This window comes from Saccoglossus kowalevskii, chromosome 10 (genome assembly GCF_978046115.1).
Source record: "Saccoglossus kowalevskii chromosome 10, keSacKowa6.1, whole genome shotgun sequence".
NCBI classification, from domain to species: Eukaryota; Metazoa; Hemichordata; class Enteropneusta; family Harrimaniidae; genus Saccoglossus; species Saccoglossus kowalevskii.
This window is the reverse complement of record NC_140650.1, coordinates 31667724-31694682: the sequence shown is the minus strand read 5'-3', so window position 1 is coordinate 31694682 and position 26959 is coordinate 31667724. Positions and strand designations below refer to the sequence as shown.

At 34.7% G+C, this 26959-nt stretch overlaps 1 protein-coding gene across 1 annotated transcript in view; it reads left to right on the top strand.

The window, feature by feature from the left end:
- Window positions 1-292: 292 nt before the first annotated feature.
- The window catches only part of LOC102807098 (DNA cross-link repair 1A protein-like), a 43360-nt gene continuing 16693 nt past the window's right edge, over window positions 293-26959 (top strand). Inside the window, exons 1-5 of the mRNA XM_085504673.1 lie at window positions 293-841; window positions 3093-3233; window positions 10462-11184; window positions 11742-11875; window positions 26454-26572. Of these exons, the coding sequence (XP_085360799.1) occupies window positions 385-841; window positions 3093-3233; window positions 10462-11184; window positions 11742-11875; window positions 26454-26572 (1574 nt within the window). The 5' untranslated portion in view covers window positions 293-384. The remainder of the gene's footprint in view (window positions 842-3092; window positions 3234-10461; window positions 11185-11741; window positions 11876-26453; window positions 26573-26959) is intronic.

Below are 26959 nucleotides of genomic sequence, written 5' to 3'. Positions count from 1 at the left end.
CATCATTCATCTCATTCTAGTCTGTGTACTGGCTAGTAACTCACGTTTATGTATCACTGTTGATTTTGACAGTCACTGAAGGTTCTGAGCAAATATGTATTCATTTATTTGTAGACACACTTTATTGTAAATGTTTAAAACATTATTGATTTGTATTTACATAATGTGACGGGAAAATATATTGTTTAATTTTCTTCTTGGATTGAAAATACTTAAACTTCATAAGTATGTAGAAAAAACAATATAAACAGTTCAATTACATTTATTGAACTCGAGCGACAGTTTGCGAATCTCGTACTAAAATCAGGTCGTAAAGTGCTGATGGCGGTAGTTTTCAAGCAGAAATTTAAGAGTTTTATTTTATGTTAGTTGTAGTGGATTGAAATGGAGGATGAGGAAACCGACGACGATTTTTGGGACTACAAGTCACTAAAGAGAACACGTAAACCTGATTCAAATGCAGCATCGTCGCAGAAACGACAAAAAGTGTCACAAATTACTAACGCACGATCACGGAGTCAAGTTAAAAAAAGAAGCGCAAGTCAGCAGTCCCAAGTACAAAGTACAAGGAAAACCAGTCGAAGGGCTTGTAAAACACCGACTACTAAACCACTAAAACATACATCGGATGTAAAGTCGATTGAAAATTCTGGAAAATTACACAATTCTAAAAAGTTCGAATCGTCTGAGTCAACAGATAACGACACTAAACTAAACACACCAAAACAATATGGTGGGCGCTGCCCAAATTGCCAAATGCCATTCAGATTATTGCTTATAAAGTCGCCAAATTGGCATACTGCAGAATGTATGGATAAGTCACCAAATATCACCATATCAGGTAAGTTTCTTCAGATAAATTAGTTTGTATAGGGGTTTTTCTAGAATAAAAAATTTAAGAGGGAGCACACCTTGCAAAGAGAATGGTGCGACCGGGGAGTCCCCCTTCTGTGCTGTGAAGTCTTTTAAAAGTTGAATGGGATATTTTTAGGCTATCAGAAGATTGTAATTATTAGTCCTGAAACCTCAGAAATTAAGACATTATGAACTATTGAGCAGTTTGCTGACCATACACATTGTCAAGTGGAGGTGCTGGGATGTTTTCACAGAGAAAAGATTTTCATGTTATATGGCACCATGTAAGTGCACGATCTAAGTTTGACAAATGCAACATTATGTTAAGCCCATTAAACAAAACTAATAATACTTAATACTGAAAAACTAAACACGAAGTGGGTATAATTATTTAGAATATTAATATTCAGATCTATGCTTGAGAAATTTTATACATCATATCATGAAACTAAAAGGTTCATAATATGTATATAATTTATGACAGTTTTTTTTTTAGTTCCATGGTCGTATCAACTTATTAAGTAGTTTTTTTTTCTCAAATATTTTTATGCCAGTTGAGAGTTCCAAACATTGAATGTCTTGTCTCTGCTGACTTTTTGTGCAATTACAAATTTGTGTGCTGTCACATAGTCGATTTTTGTAACAGATGCCATATTCGTGTTTGGGACAACATAACAGGGCTGTGCAGCCATCTCTCTATCAAATGGCAATTTATTGCACTATTCCGGCATCAACCAGGCCCGGTACAAATACACCTGTCAGACCTCAACCATGGTTACCCCAAAGTTGCAGTCATTAGTGACTAGACTAGGTACAAAATGTAGTTTACAGGTTCAGATTGCAGGTTACTTTTGATAACAGTTGAATTTGTTATATAGCATTTAATTATTACAATATACATTTGTACCATGGTCCCATCAAACTGTAGTGTGCCACTGTGGGCATGTGCACAATAGTATTTTCAAGATGACCACATATGCAGAGCCCATTACAGTCTGTAATTCCATTAAGGCCAGAACAAAAAATTCTCTGTTTCACGTTCCATGGAAATTTTAAAAATGAGGCGGTGAGGCGATTTTTTTTTTTTTTTTTTTTTGAATACTGAGCTAAAATGGGGGAAATATGAGACAAGTGCGAGTACAAACGCATTTTGGAATGCTTTAAAAAAAACACATCTGAGGTACATAGTTCAAAATGGTGCGCGCGGAAACGAGAAACAGATATTTTTTTTCTCAGCCTAAAGTGCCATTTCTTGCATGGTAATGAGTATTTAAGGTAAATAAACTAGGGTCGGTCGAACCCCTTGTCTCTGAATCACTGGTAACCTAAACCTGTAACCTTCATTTTGTACCTGCCAATGAATCTTAGCAGGTGATTTTAACCTTCATAGTTGAGTCTGCGACACACTATAAAGCCTATCAGAATTTGTGTGATACCCAGTCGTGTTTGGTTTTCATTTTCAGTTATAATGTTTCACCAGGCACATTGAAAACATGTTACAAACTTTGAAAATTTTTTCAATTGCTATGCTTTTGCAATGAAATCTATCAAACATCGATATAGTGGACTGGTGTACCTTGTGTGTCATAGTTTCTGTACACAGAAGCAGATTGCAGATGATGAACAGCAAATTTTAAATGGATTTTAATTCTATAATTTTCCATAAATTTTATGTTTTTGCAAAAATATATTTGGAACTTAAATTTATTTTTGCATACATTGATTTGGTTGTAAATTATAAACTTATATGTGATATTTCAATGAAATTGGATATTCCTTTTTTTGATGAAGCTTTCTGAAATTCAATGCTGTGTATACCTTATTGCTGCCCATATAGCATAACAAGAGTGTAACCAAGATGATCTAGTATTCTGGAGAAAAGGTGCATGTCATATACATAATGAAGTAGGGTAGTAACAGTATAGGGCATGTTTAGAATATATATCTCCCAATTGACAGCACTGCCTAAGGTTAAATTAGAATATGCTCATTGTTTTCAAAGTTTGTCTTCTATTTTTTGAAAGACCAGATGTATTGGTCAAATGAATCTGTTGGTTTTCCAAACTGCAGGTTCTACAGGAAGTCAGTCGGTCTTGAACCAGCATTAATTTTCTTCGCTGATTGTATCAAGTTAGAATGCTCACACTATAGTTTGATGTCACAAGTGTCCATGTTTGAAGTTGAATATTAATCATAATGAAACTTTTCTATTAATTACAATTAATTTATTTTGACAGAATGCCAAGATGGGCTGAAGTGCACTTCTACAATTCCCAGCCATTATCAGAAATTTACACATAAAACATTAGCTTCATATCATGCAGGACAAGATGTAAACTTGGCAGATGGACTATCTGGTATGTCAACTGTAAAATCAGGTAATGAAATTTGTTGTTCAATAGTAATGTGTTGCAATGCTGTGTTCACCCACACTGTTCACCTCCAGTGTTTACAACAACAGTGTTGTACCCTATGCAGTGTTTGCCTACAATGTTCACCCCAAGCAATGTTGTACCCTATGCAGTGTTTGCCCACAATGTTCACCCCAAGCAATGTTGTACCCTATGCAGTGTTTGCCCACAATGTTCACCCCAAGCAGTGTTGTACCCTATGCAGTGTTTGCCCACAATGTTCACCCCAAGCAGTGTTGTACCCTATGCAGTGTTTGCCCACAATGTTCACCCCAAGCAATGTTGTACCCTATGCAGTGTTTGCCCACAATGTTCACCCCAAGCAATGTTGTACCCTATGCAGTGTTTGCCCACAATGTTCACCCCAAGCAATGTTGTACCCTATGCAGTGTTTGCCCACAATGTTCACCCCAAGCAATGTTGTACCCTATGCAGTGTTTGCCCACAATGTTCACCCCAAGCAGTGTTCATCACATACAGTATTTAGAATAGAATAGAATAGAATAGAATAGAATAGATTTATTCCACCAGAAAAAAGAGACAATTGTACAGGGAACTTTATCTGAATGAATAATAATAATATATATATTATTCCTGGTGGGGACCAGAGAGGTAGTTCTAGCAGAACTAATCTAGTCCCTGGCCCCAAAACCATACTCAACTGTTAAAATATACGTTGTTGTGAATAGTGATACACAAAAAAATTATATTGTTAAGTTAAAAATAAATAAATAAATACATAATTAAGTAAGTAAAGAGACTACAAACTCTCATAATCAATAATAATGAAGAAAACAAAAATAGACAATACTAATACATATACTACAATAATGCAAGTATTTATACATTAGTTAAAAGATATTTTTTTAATGCCGTTTTGAACGAGTTTCGTAAAGTTAATATTTTTAACGAAGTTGGGAGCTCATTCCAATGTTTTACAAGAGAAAATGTCAGACTTTTCTTAGTTGAACTTAAATTAATTTGTGGTGTGGCAAGTTTCTCAGAGGTTACTGATCGTGTATGGTATGGATGTGATATTGATAAGGCGTAATGATCCAGAGAGTGTGCATGGCGGCCATTTTTCAAATCGTATGCAAATAAACATGTATTGTACTTACATAATTTATACACATCCAGAATGCCAAGTTGCAGGAAAAGTGGTGTGGTACTTGCTCGAAAATGAGAGAAAGAAATTAATCTGACAAACTTTTTTTGTAATTTAAAAATTGGATCAATATATGTGCTAAAAGTGTGTCCCCATATTTCTATACAATAAGCAATGTGTGGGAGAAGCAACGAGTTGTAAAGTAATATCATAATGGATTTTGGTAAATAATGCCTCAAGTATGAGATTATCCCAATTGTTTTACTGATTTTTTTAACAATGTTATCGATATGGGGTCTCCAACAAAGTGTTGAGTCAAGCGTGACACCTAAATAAACAGCTGACGACACCATTCTTAATGACAAATCATCAATTGATAATACGCCCTCAATAGTTGTTTTTCTTTGAGCTGTCTGAAAAATCATGAAATTTGTTTTGTCAATGTTTATAGTTAATTTATTTGATTTACACCAGGTAGCAACTTTATTTAATTCAATATTAAGTGTGTGAAGGTTTACAGAACGGTCTTTTACGGAATAAAATAGACTGGTGTCATCAGCAAATAGTCTGAATGAAAAAAGGGGGGATGATCGAGAAATGTCATTAATATAAACTAAAAAAAGAAGAGGGCCTAGGATTGACCCTTGTGGTACCCCTGTGGAAATAGTTTCACAGTCAGAATCATTGTTTTTAGTACTGACATATTGTTGCCGATCGTCCAAAAAAGTTTTAAACCAGTTCAAAGTTGACCCTCTAATCCCATATTGTTGTAGTTTAGCTAGCAAAATACTGTGATCAATGGTATCGAAAGCTTTTCTCAAATCTATAAAAGCACCAAGTGTGACAAAACCTTCATCTATTCTTTTTGAGATTTCAGCTGTGAGATCAGCTAAGGCGAGTTTAGTGCTATATTGCTTTCGGAACCCGTACTGATTTTCTGAAAGAATTTTAAATTTGTCCATAAAGGCACACAACTGTTTATTGGTGAATGATTCGAATAGTTTGCTGAAGACAGGTAAAACGGAGATCGGCCTGTAGTTTCCAACTTCATAAGCACACCCTTTCTTGAAAATGGGAGTCACCCGTGCTTTTTTCAGTTTGTCAGGGAATACACCTTTCGACAAGGAACAATTTATAATATAGGCGATAGGTTCGGCAATATATTCAGCAGCCACTTTCACAAGTTTTGGGTGAATACCGTCATAACCAACGGATTTACGAATGTCAAATTTGTCAATTTCATTTAAGACATCGTGTGCACAGACAGGGCGAAAGAAAAATGACTCTGATTGTCTGTTGCCAAGGTAGTCATTAAAATTGGTGTTACAGGTAATCTCCGAAGCAAGCTTTGGGCCAATGTTAACAAAGTAAGAATTGAACAAATGTGCAATATCCTTACTGTTTGTAACAAATTCTTCTGGTTTGGTGGTTGATTTTAATTTTTGAGGGGTTCCAGCTTTGCACATGTTTCCATTCATTATTTCATTAATGGCCTGCCATGTTTTATTATTATTGCCAGCGGAGGTGCAAAATCTGTCACGAAAATACGACTTTTTGGCAGCTTTCAACAGTTTACAGAGAATATTACGGTACTTTTTATACTGATTATGTACTATTGAGCTGACAGAATGTCGTTTTGTTTTAGAAAATAGTTTGTGTTTATTTTTAATAGAGACAAGCAGTCCCTTAGTAATCCAGGGCTTTTTGAGTGATTTGGACGAAAAACGAGTTTTAATCCTTGGGACATGTTTAGCGACAACGTTGTTAAACAGTTTGTAAAAGGCGTCGTAGGCCAAATTTGGATCTGATATTTCATAAATTGGTATCCATGACGTTTTTGCAACATCCGCTTTGAATGATTCAGGATTAAACAAAGAAAAGTCATGTTTGTAACTATTTGTTGGATTTGTGTTAAATATATGACGTAAATGTTTAAAAACAGCAAAAATTGGAAAATGATCACTAAGATCCGCCTCTAGGGTACCGGCTTCAATAAAATAATCAAAAAAATTCACAAGACAGTGATCTATTGTTGTAGATGTTGATTCGGTTACTCTAGTTGGAGAGTGTATAATTTGTTGAAAATTATTGGCATTGAGAACTGTGTCATAGGCAGCATGCGCATTATTGCTGCTAGCAACATCAATGTTGACATCGCCAAGAAAAATACATTTTTTATTGGCACAAAAAGTTTCAAGACAATGCTCAAAACTATCAAGGAAATCTTGCACAGAGGTATTGGGCTTACGGTAAATTATACCTATTATAACTTGTTTGTTGTCCAATGTAGTTTCAACAAATAAACACTCACAATGACTTAGAATAACTGAGTCAATAACAGTATAAGGCAATGATTTGTGTATATAGAGACCAACACCACCTTCTGAAGTAGATGTGCGGCAATTTGAAATAAAATTGTAAGATGGCAGATTATAAATTGAGGTGTCAGAATTACTGTGCAACCACGTCTCACTGAGACCAATGACTGACAATTTCATTTTCAGAAGGTGTAAAAGAGTTGAAAGGTCGTCAAAATGTGCACTAATGGATCTAACATTCAAATGTAAGGCAGAAAAGGAATTTACTGACAATGACTCACTGTTGTTAAATTGCTCGATTGAATAAGATTCACAGTTGTAATTACTGGATAGCAATGAGTCTGTTACGTCAGGATCCATGAATAATTCAGCTTTTCACGCTGCAAACAGTCACATTAACATATTTTGCAAAGACTGTCTTCGTTTGGAATGTAGACAACTGGTGAATTCTCGTCTTTCTTTGTTAAAATTTTGCCATAATGTGTCCATAGAAATTTCCAGCCACACTGTTTCCTTTTGATGTTTACCTTAGTAAATAAAGCTTTCCCAATAGGCGTTAAGTTCTCATTTATATATATATCATTTGTAACTTCGTAACCGAGACTCGATGTTTTAACGGTTGACAGGTTTTTGCGGGCCTTGTACACAGCATCGCGAGCTCTTCTACTTGTGAACCTGACAATAATTTGAGAGGGGGAATTGTAACGCTGACCAACCGACGGCTTTCGTTTTCCGACACGATGCGAGACATCTATGGCCGACATGGTGATGTTTTTGTCCGCGATCTGAGCGATTTTCAGAGCTATTGCATCTGTATTTTCACTTTCTGTTTGTGGCACACCACTAATGACAAGGTTTTCTCTTCTTATATACTGATCTAATTCGTTATGATTACATTCTAAATCCGAGACTCTGTATTTCAGGACTCTGTTCTCTTCCACAAGTAATTGGTTAGCAGCCTGCACCTCCTCTAATTTCTTTCTGTTTTCTTCAAACAAAGCGTTAATAAATTGCATAGATGTTTCTACCTTTTCAAGTTTTGCCTCTAATGCACCCATTTTCTCCAACTTTTCATTAATTCCACGTATTTCCTGTAGAATTGTTAGTATATTGGCTTCACTGTTGTTACCATCATCTGTTGCAGTGGCATTCACCACCGTGCCTGTCATTGCCGAGTGACCATCGTGCTGGAAACGCTTCTTTTTGCATTTTTCACACAATTGCAAATCTCCTTGGCACAAATGCACTCCCCGTTTTATATTACAGTCGTCGCACTTCATTCTTTAGTGGATAATGATATAGTATAACGAATTTGAGGTAGTTTTCCCGTGAAAATCTCAAGAGCACCCATAAGGTGTTCACCCATGCAGTGTTTACCCACATTGCTCACAATATGCAGTGTTCAACCCACTGTGTTTACCCAGTGTTTACCCATGCAGTGTTTACCTAGTGTTAACCCCATCAATGTTCACCTAGTGTTAACCCCATCAATGTTCACCCACAGTGTTCACCCATGCAGTGTTTACCTAGTCTTCACCCACATAACGTTCATCCATGCAGAGCTCATGTATTTTTCACCATACAGGGTTTACCCACAGTGTTTATCACATGCAGTGTTCACCATATGCAGTATTAATCTATCAGAGTGTTCCCCACATGTAGTTCTCACCCACAGTGTTCACCCTATGCCCTGTTCACCCACACAGTGTTTACTTCACACAATGTTCTCCAGTGCAGTGTTCCCTCCATGGAGTGTTCACCCAATGCAGTGTTCCCTCCATGGAGTGTTCACCCAATGCAGTGTTCCCTCCATGGAGTGTTCACCCAATGCAGTGTTTCCTCCATGGAGTGTTCACCCAATGCAGTGTTCCCTCCATGGAGTGTTCACCCAATGCAGTGTTCCCTCTATGGAGTGTTCACCCAATGCAGTGTTTCCTCCATGGAGTGTTCACCCAATGCATTGTTCTTTCCATAGAGTGTTCACCCAATGCAGTGTTCCCTCCATGGAGTGTTCACTCAATGCAGTGTTCCCTTCATATAGTGCTCACCCAATGCAGTGTTCCTTCCATGGAGTGTTCACCCAATGCAGTGTTCTTTCCATAGAGTGTTCACCCAATGCAGTGTTCCCTCCATGGAGTGTTCACTCAATGCAGTGTTCCCTTCATGTAGTGCTCACCCAATGCAGTGTTCCCTCCATGGAGTGTTCACCCAATGCAGAGTTCCCTCCATGGAGTGTTCACCCAATGCAGTGTTCTTTTCATAGAGTGTTCACCCAATACAGTGTTCCCTCCATGGAGTGTTCACCAAATGCAGTGCTGCCTCCATGGAGTGTTCACCCAATACAGTGTTCCCTCTATGGAGTGTTCACCCAATACAGTGTTCCCTCCATGGAGTGTTCACCAAATGCAGTGTTCCCTCCATGGAGTGTTCACCAAATGCAGTGTTGCCTCCAAGGAGTGTTCACCCAATACAGTGTTCCCTCCATGGAGTGTTCACCAAATGCAGTGTTGCCTCCATGGAGTGTTCACCCAATGCAGTGTTCCCTCCATGGAGTGTTCACCCAATGCAGTGTTCCCTCCATGGAGTGTTCACCAAATGCAGTGTTGCCTCCAAGGAGTCTTCACCCAATGCAGTGTTCCCTGTGGAGTGATGACTTGGTGTTTAATTTAAAGAGTACAAGTGTACTCTGATAGAGACAATAGTCAGCCTATAAAAGAATCCAGGCTTTGATCTTGCTGGCTTTATCATTGAAGTTGATAGGACATCAATTTTCGATGCCGAATTTACTAAATCTGTAATTTTTACACGAAGGCAAACTCCTTGGGCATCAAGACAGTTGCCCTTGGGAAATTCTAGCCATGTACGCAAGTGCAAGTTTTTCCTCCTTCCTTAGATATCATCCCTCATGGGGCGTCCACATTTGTAAATGTACAAGTTTGCCCATATAATTGTAGTAGTACCAGTACTGTAGGGCTCTTTTTAGCTCTGCTGTCGACTTAGTCGAGCAGAGCTTATCATATGAGTGATTTTCCGTCGTCGTTGTCCGTGTCAATGTTTTATTTTTTCAACTTCTTCTTGAAAACTACATGCCTGAATGCTTTTATACTTGGTTTATATGTGCCTTGGGTAGACCTCTCTTAGATTTGTTCATTTCATGATCATATCTTCAATTCTCTAATTGTGGTGAATATTTTTGTAATTTTTGGTAAAAAGTGATATTTAAAAACAGCAAGTCCAATTGCTTTGATATTATACATATAGGTACTACATGTGGACCTCTCTCAGATTTGTTCATTTCATGATATCTTTAATTTTGATGATGATTATTTTTGGTGAAAAGTGATATTTTTGAATTCTTGTTGAAAACAGCAAGTCCGGTTGCTTTGATACTATATATATTGTTCATTTTCTAATGATATCTTCAGTTCTTAATTTAAATGTGCATTGCTAAAGGCGAAGCTATCTCAGCCGACAGCCTGCTTGTATGATTCTAATATATCTCTCTATCTCTATTATATCTACCAGAACTGCTAGAGCAAGTTAAAATAGAAGCTACATTAAATGCATGCATGTACATTGCCCAGCCATGTAGTAGAATGACTGTTGAGTTGAATGATAGAGTCAAGCTATATCCACAACTGTGCACTGTATATTTAGTCATTGCAGCTTCTATCCCCACTGGCCTCATTCTGAGTTTTGAACAAGCAAAAGTGGTGAGAGCGCTATCCGTATGAAATGAGTCTATTGATTATTCTCTATTCTGTTTTCATAGACCCTGTCAGCAAATCACAGAGACAGCTTTTCTGTGAGAATGAATCTTCAAAACATAACGAGAAAGAAGACGAACTCTCCGATGAAGATATATTCTCTTCACTTGTAAATTGGCCAAAGAGTGTAGCAGAGTGCATTGAACCAGAGAGAACACCCAAAAACCAGTCAATGAATTTCAGAACTGAGATACCATTCAGAAAAAAAGTTCTCATGTCACAAACTTCAGACATTGACAATAACACACAAAACCACATTGTAGAAAAGTTGGAAATAGAAAAGTGTGTAGAACTGTCAAAAACTAAATCTTCTTTAGATGAAATTGTTATTGATGACACAGAGTCAGTGTGTTCTGAAATTGAACCCGATATGCAAGATCTCCAAGAGAGTGAAGGGACCGGTAACAGTAACTCACCTGAGGACCATCACAATGTTGCTGTTGAAATATCACCATCAAATAGTAGTATTCATTCAAGTCAATCTAAAAAGGAGTTAAAATGCCAAAAAAGTATAACTTCTTTCTTCCAATCTGTCAGTGGTGATACCATAAAGCGAAAACCAACAGCTACTAATTCCACTACAATTAATGCTTTCACAAAACTTTTTAGAAGCAAGGGTAAAAGTACAATACAAAACAATAGTTGGAAAGGAAAAGCGAAGGCAGACACAGACAACATTTCTATGCAAGGACCAAGAAGGAATTGTCCCTTTTACAAGAAGATTCCAGGTATGCAAAATAAGTATGTGTAGTGTTTCATGTACCGCTACGAGTATTTTGTCACTTAGTAGAATTTATTTAACAATTACATCATATAACATGATTTTATGTGAGTTGTGTGATGCATCCTATTTACTACAAGATGTGGCTATATTCAACCATACCATGTACCGTTCCCAGTTGTGTAAGTTACAAGTCTACAAGTTTATTTGGAATCTTGTCACTGGGCCTCTGGCTTGGGATAAAATAAATTTAACCACAGTGGCAAATACTACATTGTTTTTCTTAGCAACTTGGCAACTTGTTGTGAATAGTCACTTCACCAACAGGGAAGAAATAGTATTGTAATGCATCATAAAACTGTATATTAAACAATATGTTTTTCTAATGTATGATGTAATTTTCAGTATGTTTTGATATAATTTAATTTAATGTGTTAACGTCATAACTACTGTATCATCAGAGTACACTAATACTGTATGGACTGAAAACCTGCGGTTGTCTTGATGAAAAGTTAACAGACATGTACTGTACACATATTTTAATCACCTTCTTCTTTTATCTAGGCACTCCATTCACAGTTGATGCATTCCGGTATGGTAGTATACCTGACTGTAAGGTGTATTTCCTTACGCACTTTCATTATGATCATTACGGTGGATTAACAAGACAGTTCAAACACCCAATATACTGTAGTAAGGTAAGATTTCAGTTGATTTGATGTTGACATCAGCATGTTCACCAATCCCTGCACTGCATGCTTTGTGGATTTCCTGACACTGAAGGTAGTAATTTTTATTTATTTATTAACACACAACATCCCCCCGGAGGGGATGAAAAGGGTTACAAATCAGATATTAGTAAAAGAAAAATAACTACATAAAAAGTAAGGGAACAAAAAAGCATTAAAAAAAAAGATAAATTTGTATACAAGGAATGTGTTACTGGCTTAGTTTATGTAGGTGCTGCTGTCTTTAATTAAAACAGTTTTTAAAATATTACGTTAAAGGAATTGACATTTTCTCGTTACTTAGTAATGATATGAATTTATTTTCATTACTAAATTTGTCAAAATTTGGTATACATTTATTAGCTACAATGTAAAGTTTTAATCTTATTTCGTTGTAATGAGGACAATTTATGACAAAATGTTGTTCATCTTCAACATGGTCAGTGTCTCACATATTGCAGACTCTGTCTTTAAAATCCAATCCTATATGTCGGCCTGTTTCAATTTTCAGACAGTGGTTGCCAAGTGTAAATTTTGTTAAGGATTTGCGAAGTTCACTGTTTTTCATAATTGTTAAGTAGTTTTCTTGTTCAATTTTGGTTTTAAAAAGTTTGTAGGTTCTTAGTTTATTTTTAGAATTTGATTTTTTCCTATTGTCATTATTTATTTCATTTTTCCACTCATTGTAAACTCTTCTTTTAATTTCTCATCAATTGTTTTTAGTTTTGATAATGAGATAATATTTGTTTCATTTTAAAGATAAGAATGGTTTATATTTTTTAATATTAAATCAAGTTTTTTAAACCATTTACTCTTAATAATTTTATTGACATAGTATGCTTCTTGAAGTAGAGTATTTGTGGAATTTGCAATACGATTGGCATATTTTATCATTTGTTTCTTAATAAAAGAGTCAAGAGGTAATTTTCCCAATTCACTATATATTGCCATGATTGGTGTATTTTTTGAGATACCAAGAATGTACCGATAGTATGTAAGCTGAACATCCTCTACAATTGATTTTGTAGAATTTTCTTCTCCCCAAATGTCACTCCCATACACAATAACTGGTCTGATAAGTTTATCAAATAGTGACAGTAGTATGGACACGTCCAGATTACCAGATCCAATTTTGGTCTTTAATGAGAATAAAGCTTTTATTCCTTTTCTTTTCAGGTTTTTCATGGCAACTTTAAATTTACCATTTGGGCTCATAGTTAAGCCAAGATAATTGAAATCTTTAACTATATTGATTTCTTTTCCTTCATAAAAGAATATTTCCTTGTTAAGGAGTCTGTTACACTTATTGAATATCATTATTTTTGTTTTATCTGTGTTGACAGACAACTGCCATTTTGATGTGTAGGCTGATAATTTATCCAAACAGTTTTGTAATCCCATATGGATTTTGAAAGAATCACAATATCATCTGCATAAAGAAGGCAATTAATGGGTGTGTTGTGTAGCAGTGTAGGGTCACAATGATCATTATCAAAAATATCAGGCAGGTCATTAATAAATAAATTAAACAGACTTGGGCTAAGGTTGCATCCTTGTTTTATTCCGATATTTGAACAAAATGATTCTGTTAAACCATTTCTTGTTTTTACCTTATATTTCACATCACCATACATATCTTTTATAATTTTGTACATATTACCGTTTACACCATTTTTCAACAATTTATAAAAAAGACCTTCATGCCAAACACTATCAAAGGCTTTTTTGAGGTCTACAAAGCAGGCATAAATTTTATTTGATGTTTTCGATTTATTTTTATCATTTGCTTGATGGATGATCTCCTTGTCCTGATGGAGGTATTTATTAATAATAGTTTTCAGGATAAACAGATTGTCTGTTGTCCGACAGTCTTTCCTGAATCCAAATTGTTTATTTGAAAGGATATTATTTTTTTCTAGATATGAAACTAGTCTTGTCTTTAAAATACTATTAAATAATTTACCTAAACAACTTGAAATTGCTATTCCCCTGTAATTAGAAGGGTTCAATTTTGACCCAGATTTGTGCAAGGGTACAATAAGACTAGTATTCCAAGAATCAGGGAATTTGACAGACATGAACTCTATGTTAAAAAGTTTCTGTAGTGTGTCTGACAGGTAATAACCACCACATTTAAAAACTGATTTTGTCTTCTGCTGATGACTTATTATTTTTTAATTGGCTAATTGCTTTTTTAATTTCATTTTTTTGAATAGGACCATTTAAAGATTCTGTATTGACTGCGTCTCTAAAGTTTTCTAGATGTGTTTTCATATTAGAGTGAACAGTGTTGTTTTTATTTAACAGTTTTTTAAAGTAAATTAACCAGTCCTCAGGTGAAATAGGTTCATTATCTGAATGTGTTATACTATCATTGTTTAAATCATTCAGTATTTTTTAAAATTTAGATGTATCACTTTTTGACTTTTCTAGCTCATTCAGTTTTAACTGTTTTAGGGCATGTTTCTTTTTCCTGATTATATTTTTGAATTGCTTTTTTGTAGTAATTTTGAAATATTTTTTTAATTCTACGCGAAGCAACCAGTAATCATTATCAAACCATTTTTTCTTTTTAGCTCCGCTGTCGACTTTGTCGAGCGGAGCTTATCATATGAGTGATTGTCCGTCGTCGTCGTCGTCCGTGTCAATGTTTTACTTTTTCGACTTCTTCTTGAAAACTACAAGCCTGAATGCTTTGATACTTGGTGTATATGTACCTTGGGTAGACCTCTCTTAGGTTTGTTCATTTCATGTTGATATCTTCAATTCTCTAATTTTGGTAAATATTTTTGTCATTTTTGGTAAAAAGTGATATTTTCAACTTCTTGTTAAAAAACACAAGTCCAATTGCTTTGATATTACATATATAGGTACTACATGTGGACCTCTCTCAGATCTGTTCATTTTGTAATGATATCTTTAATTCTCTAAATTTGGAGAATATTTTTGTCATTTTTGGTAAAAAGTGATATTTTCGACTTCTTGTTAAAAACCGCAAGTGCAATTGCTTTGATATTACATATATAGGTACTACATGTGGACCTCTCTCAGAATTGTTCATTTTGTAATGATATCTTTAATTCTCTAATTTTGGTGAATATTTTTATCATTTTTGGTAAAAAGTGATATTTTCGACTTCTTGTTAAAAACCGCAAGTCCAATTGCTTTGATACTACATATATAGGTACTACATGTGGACCTCTCTCAGATTTGTTCATTTTGTGATGATATCTTCAATTCTCTAATTTTGGTGAATATTTTTGTAATTTTTGGTAAAAAGTGATATTTTCGACTTCTTGTTAAAAACCACAAGTCCGATTGCTTTGATATTACATATATAGGTACTACATGTGGACCTCTCTCAGATTTGTTCATTTTGTGATGATGTCTTCAATTCTATAATTTTGGTGAATATTTTTGTCATATTTGGTAAAAAGTGATATTTTCGACTTCTTGTTAAAAACCAAAAGTTCAATTGCTTTGATATTACATATATAGATACTACATGTAGACCTTTCTCAGATTTGTTCATTTCGTGATGATATCTTCAATTCTCTAATTTTGGTGAATATTTTAGTCATTTTTGGTAGAAAGTGATATTTTCGACTTCTTGTTAAAAACTGTAAGTCCGATTGCTTTGATACTATACATATTGTTCATTTTCTGATGATGTCTTCAGTTCTTTAATTGAAATGTGCATTTCTAACAGCGGAGCTATCTCAGCCGATAGGCTGCTTGTTTAGTATTGTTTTGTTTTTCTTTTTAAAACCCTTTGGAGTGATTTTTTTAACATTTTGATCTGTAAGAGATAATATGATTTTTTTTAAATCTGAAGAAGCTGTTTCTGGGTCATTGTTATTAGCTCCGCTGTCGACTTTGTCGAGCGGAGCTTATCATATGAGTGATTGTCCGCCGTCCGGTGTCCGTCGTTCGTGTCAATGTTCTACATTTTCGACTTCTTCTTGAAAACTACAAGTCTGAATGCTTTGATACTTGGTGTATATGTACCTTGGGTAGACCTCTCTCAGATTTGTTCATTTCATGATCATATCTTCAATTCTCTAATTTTGGTGAATATTTTTGTCATTTTTGGTAAAAAGTGATATTTTCAACTTCTTGTTAGAAACCGCAAGTCCAATTGCTTTGATATTACATATATAGGTACTACATGTGGACCACTCTCAAGTTTGTTCATTTCATAATGATATCTTTAATTTTCTAATTTCAGTGAATATTTTTGTCATTTTTGGTAAAAAGTGATATTTTCGACTTCTTGTTAAAAACCACAAGTCCAATTGCTTTGATATTACATATATAGGTACTACATGTGGATCTCTCTCAGATTTGTTCATTTTGTAATGATATCTTTAATTCTCTAAATTTGGTGAATATTTTTGTCATTTTTGGTAAAAATTGATATTTTCGACTTCTTGTTAAAAACCACAAATCCAATTGCTTTGATATTACATATATAGGTACTACATGTGGATCTCTCTCAGATTTGTTCATTTTGTAATGATATCTTCAATTCTCTAATTTTGGTGAATATTTTTGTCATTTTTGGTAAAAAGTGATATTTTCAACTTCTTGTTAAAAACTGCAAGTCCAATTGCTTTGATATTACATATATAGGTACTACATGTGGACCTCTCTCAGATTTGTTCATTTTGTAATGATATCTTTAATTCTCTAAGTTTGGTAAATATTTTTGTCATTTTTGGTAAAAAGTGATACTTTCGACTTCTTGTTAAAAAACACAAGTCCAATTGCTTTGATATTACATATATAGGTACTACATGTGGACCTCTCTCAGATCTGTTCATTTTGTAATGATATCTTTAATTCTCTAAATTTGGAGAATATTTTTGTCACTTTTGGTAAAAAGTGATACTTTCGACTTCTTGTTAAAAACCACAAGTCCAATTGCTTTGATATTACATATATACATACTACATGTGGACCACTCTCAAATTTGTTCATTTCATAATGATATCTTTAATTTTCTAATTTTGGTGAATATTTTTGTCGTATTTGGTAAAAAGTGATATTTTCAACTTCTTGTTAGAAACCGCAAGTCCAATTGCTTTGATATTACATATATAGGTACTACATGTGGATCACTCTCAAATTTGTTCATTTCATAATGATATCTTTAATTTTCTAATTTTGGTGAATATTTTTGTCATTTTTGATAAAAAGTGATATTTTCGACTTCTTGTTAAAAACGACAAGTCCAATTGCTTTGATGTTACATATATAGATACTACATATGGACCACTCTCAAATTTGTTCATTTCTCTAATTTTGATGAATATTTTTGTCATTTTTGGTAAAAAGTGATATTTTCTTCTTGTTAAAAACCACAATCATTTATGGTCAAAAATGATATTTTTGAATTCTTGTTGAAAACAGCAAGTCCCATTGCATTGATACTATGCATATTGTTCATTAGTCCCCGTTCGGACAAAGTCTGAAAACGGGGACTTATAATTTGGTCTCCGTCCGTCCGTCCATCCGTCCGTGTGTCCGTGCGTCCGTCCGGAGTCATATCTCAGAGTCCCTTGGACCGATTCCGTTCATTCTTTGCATGTGCCTAGTACTTTATGTGGGACATATGCACATGCAGTGGTTTAGCGATTCGATTCAAAATGGCCGACTGGCAGCCATCTTGTTTTTTGAAAATGTTGTATTTTGGACATGCTTTGTCAGTTTTCATTCAAACTTGGTACATAGATTATACATGTTAGGATACATGTCCATGATGATTTATTTCACAATTGGATCACAGATGGCCGACTGGCAGCCATCTTGTTTTTTGAAAATGTCGTATTTTGGACATGCTTTGTCAGTTTTCATTCAAATTTAGTACATAGATCATACATGTTAGGATACATGTCCCCGACCGTCCGTGAGTTCCTGAGTCTGTCCGTCCGTGTGTCCGTCTGTCCGTGCGTCAGTCTATCCAACGTCATATTTTAGAATCCTGTGGACCGATTCCGTTCATTCTTTGCATGTGCCTAGTACCTTATGTGGGACATATGCACATGCAGTGGTTTAGCGATTCGATTCAAAATGGCCGACTGACAGCCATCTTGTTTTTTGAAAATGTTGTATTTTGGACATGCTTTGTCAGTTTTCATTCAAACTTGGTACATAGATTATACATGTTAGGATACATGTCCATGATGATTTATTTCACAATTGGATCAAAGATGGCTGACTGGCAGCCATCTTGTTTTTTGAAAATGTCGTATTTTGGACATGCTTTGTCAGTTTTCATTCAAATTTACTACATAGATCATACATGTTAGGATACATGTCCCTGACCATCCATGAGTTCCTGAGTCTGTCCGTTCGACCGTCCGTCCATGTGTCCGTCTGTCCCTGCGTCAGTCTATCCAACGTCATTATACATGTTAGGATACATGTCCATGATGATTTATTTCACAATTGGATCAAAGATGGCTGACTGGCAGCCATCTTGTTTTTTGAAAATGTCGTATTTTGGACATGCTTTGTCAGTTTTCATTCAAATTTACTACATAGATCATACATGTTAGGATACATGTCCCTGACCATCCATGAGTTCCTGAGTCTGTCCGTTCGACCGTCCGTCCATGTGTCCGTCTGTCCCTGTGTCAGTCTATCCAACGTCATATTTCAGAATCCTGTGGACCGATTCCGTTCATTCTTTGCATGTGACTAGTACCTTATGTGGGACATATGCACACGCAGTGGTTTAGCTATTCGATTCAAAATGGCCGACTGGCAGCCATCTTGTTTTTTGAAAATGTTGTATTTTTGGACATGCTTTGTCAGTTGTCATTCAAACTTGGTACATAGATTATACATGTTAGGATACATGTCCATGATGGATCAAAGATGGTCGACTGGCAGGCATCTTGTTTTTGTTTTTTTATGCGGTATCTTGGACGTGCTCTGTCAGTTTTCATTCAAATTTGGCACATACATGTACTTTATACATGTTAGGATGCATATCCATGACAATTTGTTTCAAAATCTGGTCAAGGATGGCCGATTGACAGCCATCTGACTTTTTGGCCTTACTACTATATTTCCACAATTTATGTACCATTTTCATTCATATTTGGCACATACATCATACATATCAGTGTGTTTCATAATCAGATCAAAGATGGCTGAATAACGGCTGTTTTTATTTTGGCCATATTACTATGACACGAAACGTGTTTTGATGTAAATAAACAATCTGTTGTATATGCCACTTGGAACTCAAGTTTCAAGGACACGCTCGCCACAACCCCTCCGCTTTAATATGACGAGCACAAAGGGAACTTAACGGGGACTGTGTCATTTTCAATGACTTGTTTTCTAATGATATCTTCTGTTCTTTAATCGAAATGTGAATTACTAACAGCGGAGCTATCTCAACCGAGAGGCTGCTTGTATTGTTTTAGGAGAAATTCCGTAATTTCATTTTTGACTCCCATGTGCAAAGCACATAATGGGAGTCTTTGCAGTTAGTGTGTGTGTGTGTATGTGTGTGTGTGTGTGTGTGTGTACTTGGATTGCTATATGTTGCGAGGACAAAAATACAGATATATAGCTACTTCCGAGGACATACACACCTTCCGAGGACCTTTTTCATAGTCCTCGGAAAACATAATTTATATTAATAGTTAATTCGATTATTAATACGTTTTGCGTAGCTTAGGTTTAGTATCGGGGGAAGGTATGGTTCACGTTATATTAATATTAATATAATTATATAATACCTTACCCCGATACTAAACCTAAGCTTCGCAAACATTTCTATGTTCAGTCACGGGATATTCAACTCTTGTTTAATTAAACTTAATTAAAATGCAATTCTCCATTGTATTGCATTGTAATTGAGTTTAATTAAACTCCAATTAAAACGCAACCCTATATAGGAACGCGTTTTAATCGAGTTCATATCGCAACTATATTAAAAGTTAATTCAACTATATTAAAAGTTAATCCAATGGAGTCCTCGGAACATATTGCAATACAAGTATGTGTGTGTGTGTGTGTGTGTGTGTGTGTGTGTGTGTGTGTATGCGTGTGTGTGTGGGTGTAATCTTATAATAATAATAATAATAATAATAATAATAATAATAATTTCTTGGTGTGGACCACAGAGGTAGTTCATCCGAACTAATCTAGTCTGTGGCCCAATCCTAACCAATATACATTTCTATGCAGGCTATATATACATATATATACACATATACACACATATATATATATATATATATATATATACACGTACACATACGTGCACACACATACATATATACACATACAAACAAAAAACAAAATCTCCAGAAATAAATAAGTAAAATAATAATAATAAAAAAAAAATGAGAGAAAAAAAGAAAGAAAAAAAAATGGAGCTGTTAATGCGCTACTCTGCACATCATATTATTAGTGGAACAATCGTGGGCAAGTACAAATAAAGTTTAGCTGCAAATAATATTTGTATCATACATATGATAAAGCTAGTATTTAAATATTAAAGTACGGTGTTCAGTATATGTTGTTTTAGGGAACTTTTGAAAGTTATTCTATTAGTAATTTGTTTGATTGGCTCAGGTAGAGAATTCCAATGTTTTACGGCTGTATATTTTAAAGTATGTTGGGAAAGTGAAAGATTCATCCTGGGGACATAGTAGTTATTACCTGACGCAAGTCGTGTTGGATATAAATGAGGTAGAGGGGAGAGATAGTCATTGATAGTATGGGCATAGCGGTTGCTTTTCAGATCATAAATGAACAGACATATCTTAAATTTACACAACTTGTGAATATCAAGTATGCCCAGTTTTTTAAATAGAGGGGCAGTATGTGCATTGTAAACAGCAAAAGAGATAAGCCGTACAACTTTCTTTTGCAAAAGAAGGATAGGCTCTAATAGTGTATGATAGGCGTTTCCCCATACTTCTAAACAATAACTTATATGCGGGAGAATCAGGGAATTGTATAACAAAAGCAAAACTGATTTGGGCACATAATGTCTGATCTGGGAGATAATACCAACTTTGGGGGCAATTATTTTTTTTACTTTTTCAATGTGAGGTTTCCAGTTGAGGTGCTGGTCAATGGACACGCCAAGATAATTGATTGAACAAACGCCCTCTATCTCAAACCCATTTATATCCAAGCTGCCCTCAATGCCCAGGTGTTTATGAGGCGTTTTAATAGTCATGCATTTGGTTTTTTCTACATTGACTGTAAGTTTGTTGGCACTGCACCATTCACAGACTCTTTGAAAATCGTTGTTAGTATGTGCAAGTTTGATTGTGTTACTTTTAATATACTGAAAGAGGTTAGTATCGTCTGCAAATAGGCGAAAGTCAAAAGCATTAGTTGAGTTATTGATATCATTTATGTAAATTAGGAATAAAAGTGGGCCAAGAATCGATCCTTGTGGAACACCACACTTTATTGGTTTATATGTAGATGTAATATTGTTAATTTTCACTGATTGATAACGGACAGAAAGGTAGTTTTTAAACCAGAGTAGCGGGAGCCCTCTGATCCCATAATATTGTAATTTGTGGAACAGAATATTGTGATCTATAGTATCAAAGGCTTTTTTCAGGTCGATAAAAATTCCAAAAGTAATATAACCTTTGTCCAGTTTCTCGGCTATGTCTGAGATCAGGTCGGCTAGGGCAAGTGTTGCGCTGTGTTTTTTACGAAAACCAAATTGTGTTTTGATAAGTATACTTTTTTTCTCTATGAAATTAATCAGCTGTTTATTAACAATTGATTCAACAATTGTACTAAATGTAGGCAGGATAGATATGGGTCTGTAATTGTTGGTATCTGTAGTAGGTCCTTTTTTATAAATTGGGGTAATTTTAGCAGTTTTGAGAGAGTCTGGAAAAATGCCTTGGCTCAGTGAACAATTGATAATATGTGCGAGAGGATGAGAGATTAGGTGCGCGGCGTCTCTTGCTAGTTTTGGGTGAATGCTGTCATGTCCAACAGATTTTTTCGGGTCAAGGGAAATAATTTCTTTGAAAACGTCAATGTCGCTTACAGGATGAAAGAAGAAAGAGTTTAGAAAATTGCCAGTGAGGTAATCAATGAAATCACCAGAGCTAGTAATTTGAGCGGCAAGATTTGGACCGATATTAACAAAGTGGTCATTGAACTCATCTACAATATCTGAACTAGTGGTCAGTATTTTGCCAGAATTGCCTGAAATTAATTTCTGTGGAATGGTTGAACGATTAGACTTATTAAGGACTTCGTTGACCACTTGCCATGTTTTGTTGCTATTGCCACGGGATGCTGAAAATTTGTTTGAATAATACCGTTTCTTGGCCAATTTTAGTAATTTAGTTAACAAGTTTCTGTAGGTTTTATGTTTTTTTAACAATTTAATATCAGTTGGTTTGTTTTTCAATTTGCCAAATAATTTATGTTTGGTTTTGACCGATTTAAGGAGACCTTGGGATAGCCAGGTTTTTCGAAGAGATTTAGATTTAACGTGAATGGTTTTAATTGGAAGATGTTTAGATGAAATACCGTAGTAAATATTATAAAATAATGTGTACGCGACATTAGGATCGGTACAATTATAAACTGACTGCCAAGATGCATCACTTAAGTCGGTCAAAAACCGGTCTTTATTATAGTCGGAAAAGTCGTATTTCTTGAAACTTGGTACATAGATGCTCTGAACATATGCGCAGATTTAATTAGTTTTTGATAAAAATCCGTGCATATTAATTACCTAATTTGCATGATAATTAGCTAATTTTTAGCTGTTCTATGACTGTTCCACTGATATCTAAAGAACCACTCATTGGATTGTGATGAAACTTGGTACATAGATGCTCTGAACTAATGCTAGGTTTTGATTAGTTTTTGGTAATAATCCGTGGATACTAATTACCTAATTTGCATAATGATTAGTCAATTTTTGGTTTTTCCACTGATATCTCAAGTACTAATCATCACATTTCAATGAAACTGGTACATAGTCATATGACACTGCACAGACCTGATAGTCTTTATGGTAATATCAGTACATATTAATTACCTAATTTGCATAATTAATTAATTGTCAGCATTTGATATACATGTAAGTAGTGAGCAGTACATTTCAATGAAACTTGGTTCTTACATACTCAAGGACTATGCAGAGATTGATTGTTTCTGATAAATATTTGTGCATATTAATCACCTAATTTGCATAATTAGTTAATTTCAGCTTTTCCACGGGTATCTCATATACTAATCATCGCATTTCAATGAAACTTGGTACATAGATCCTTTAGAACTATGCAGAGACCTGATTAGTTTTAGGGTAAATAATTGTGCATATTAATTACCTAATTTGCATAATTAATTTTCAGCTTTTCTACTGATATCTAAAGTACTAATCATCACATTTCAATGAATCTAGAATTATGCAGAGACCCAATTAGTTTTCGGTAAATATTTGTGCATATTAATCACCTAATTTGCGTAATTAACCAATTTCCAACTTTCACACTGATATCTCAGGTACTAAACATCACATGTCAATGAATGTTTGTACATGGATGCTGTAGGACAATAGACAGACCTGGATAATTGTGGGTTAAAATCTGTACATATTAATTACCTAATTTGCATAATTAACCAATTTTAAGCTTTCACACTGATATCTAAAGTACTAATTATTCCATTTCAAAGATGCTCCAGGACAATGTACAAACCTAATTAGTTTGGGGTAAAAATCTTTTCATATTAATTCCCTAATAAGAATAATAATTCATAATTTGTTGGTTCTAATCACATTTCAATTAAACTTGGAAACATAGATTTTCTGTTACATTGCGCAGACCTCATTAGTTTTACACTCAAATCAGTTCATATTAATTTTCTGATTTGCGTAATTAGTTTTCAGCTAAGTAATTTCGAATTATATTTAATGTGTCTCCAATACTCTCAGCACATGGGAGTTCTTTCTAAGCTTTCTTTGATTTTCACTGTAATGCAGAGAGGCCAAGAATTTATTTTTTGTATCCACATCCCAGATATATTTTGCTGGTAATGGATCCAATTTATTTTTGTTGTTACATGTATTTTTTTTCAGGGCATTATAGATGATTCGGTTTATGGCTAAAGACAAAGAGATAGGGCAGTGATCCGAAATATTAGATAGCTTGTGAACTTTGAAGTATTGTACAGAGTTATAAAAATGTTTTGAAATAATCCCAAAGTCAATAGCGCTGCAACCATTCGGTGTGTAACATGTATATTTGCCAACAGAGTCTCCAATTGTGCGACCATTGAGTATGATTAAATTACAATTAAATTATCGATTAATTTCCTGCCAAATTTATTTACACTAGATTTAGAGTTTATATCCATATTTTTCTTTGTTTTAAAATGATCATTAATGTAGTCGTTTGGCATTGGTAAATGTTTATTATTATTGTCATTGATTAGATCATCAGTTTTGCCAATTCTGGAATTAAAATCTCCCATTAAAATTACATCACCTTTGGACGAAAAATTAGTGATGTTCTTTTCCAGCAGCTGAAAAATATCATTATCAATCTTTTTATAAATGGGGGGATTTTCAGGTGGTATATAAACACAGACTATATACAAGTCATTGTTTTTGTTCAATAGTTTTTTGTCAATTTTACACCAAATAACTTCATTATTACTGCTATTTACTTCAGTAACATACTGTTTGTATTTGCCTTTGTACAAGACCGCAACACCTCCTCTATGAACTTTTGAGCCATTTTTACTAGTTAAATTTCTATCTTTTCTAATTAATTCAAAAGCATCTAAACTACTAATACTGCTATTCAGCCATGTTTCCTGTAGACAAATAAGGTCAAAGGATGATGTAAGGTTATAAAATTCATTATTGGATAGCTTGTTGTAAAGCCCATTAATATTACAACTGCCAAGCTTGAAAGAAGATATTTGCATGCCATTGGCAGAGTTTCTCTTTTTTACAACCATGACCGACAGCAGAATATTAATTAAACAGGAAAAAACAAAATACAAAGGAAATAGAAATAGTAAAAAAAAGAGTAAAACTAAATGTACTAAACAAATATGGTAACAAACTGTATTCGTAACTTTGGTAAGCAATTAAAGAAAAAGAAAAATAATTGTGTAATTTTAATAAGTCATAGCTTATAGGTTTATTTAACTCACAATCTTTTTTTTTAAATTATTTATCATTAGCTGTGAGTGGAATGGTAATAATTATAGTGCATGTTTAAGATTTTGAATTGTGTAATATGTAGGCCACAAATCAATTATAAGTGGTCTGACATTAAAAAGGACAGACTAGAGAATACCTGACCTTAATCCATGGAAAGCTTTCAAATGCACTGTACTTCAAAATGAGTTAATAAGGTTCATGAAATTCATAAATTTATTGAACATATCTGGCGTTTCTTCCTCTGCAAAGGTTCTTTTAATCTTGAAGTTGTTTCTTGAGTACTTTCTTGAACCAGAAGACTGAGGGCGCTCTCTATAATGATCTTTCGTGACGCGTCGTTCGTTATCGAAGAATACTTGAAAACTCCGCTTTCTGTGGTGTTTATTCTTATTATACTCATTGTAGGTACCGGTGGAAGATTGATTAAAGTTGCAGTTTTGCAAAGTATTTCTTTTACGTAAATCCTGCTTGATATCCTTGACGAGCCTTGCGACACCTCTGTTGTTTATATGTACGCCATCATTGTTGTAACAATCACGTGATGAGGAAAGACCGTCATGATTTACAACTATAACATTCTGCTTCTCTGTTTCTATATTACACAATAAACAATTAAACTTTGCTATTTTATCATTTAGCTCAGTATTATTATGGCGATATAGAGTTTCAGAAAAAACAACTTGAGCGTTTGGCATGTTCGTCTTCGTGGTATCGATCAAATCACATACTTCATTGTAGCAGTAATTCAGTGAAAAGCCATTCTTCAAATCATTTGTACCAAGATGGAATACTACAACATCAACTGTAGTTGAACGAATTCCTTTCATTTGAAAGCAAGCTTCTTCTAATGTAGGAATTTTTAGGTGCTCTACTGTGGTACGGGGAAACATTCGACTAGCGGAAATGCGATATGTGATTGAATCCCCAACCAAGAGTTTGTTTGTTTCTGTGTTATAATTGCGTAAAACACGTTCTCCGGTGTCAACGTGTACCGATGAAGGGATATCGGGTGCTGGTTGTTCTGAAAGCGTCTCGTTAGTAGTGCGTTTGTAGTGAACTCTGGTGTCAGCGTGCACCGATGAAGGGATATCGGGTGCTGGTTCTTCTGAAAGCGCCTCGTTAGTAGTGCGTTTGTATTGAACTCTGGTGTCGGTGTGCACCGATGAAGGGATATCGGGTGCTGGTTCTTCTGAAAGCGCCTCGTTAGTAGTGTGTTTGTATTGAACTCTGGTGTCGACGGGCACCGATGTAGGGATAGTGGGTGCTGGTTGTGTTGAATGCGATGTAAGGATAATTGGTGCTGGTTGTGTTGAATGAAGGATACTGGATATATGATACATGTGTTTAATTCAGGTTACAGGTAACCTTGTCAAGGCCAAGTTGAAGGTCAATGCTCAGTATGTAAATTGTTTATCATTGAATACACCAAGCATTATTGAAGATATAGAAGTGACACTGCTTGAAGCCAATCAGTAAGTTTTGATTCTTGACTAACATTACAAAATCCCATCTTAACACTTTCTCCACAATTTCTTTTTTTTCTCCAAATTTTCAATCCATATAATTATGAGCTAAAATGACTTTTGTGGTACCAAAGGAACACAAGTGTAATACAATCATAGGATGCTATGGATATTTAAACAGTGCAAAATTTTCCAGCTATCTGCATGCTGTTATCTTAAACATATGCCATGTTAAATAACATACCATCATGTGAGTACATATTTGATGCCAGAAAGGTAGCTGAGAATTACATGGATAATAAATGTGAGAAAAATTGGTGAAAAACACAGCTCAACCTTATTTAAGGACTTTTCTTTCTTCCATGATTCATAAACTAAAAGGACTGGATTTATCTG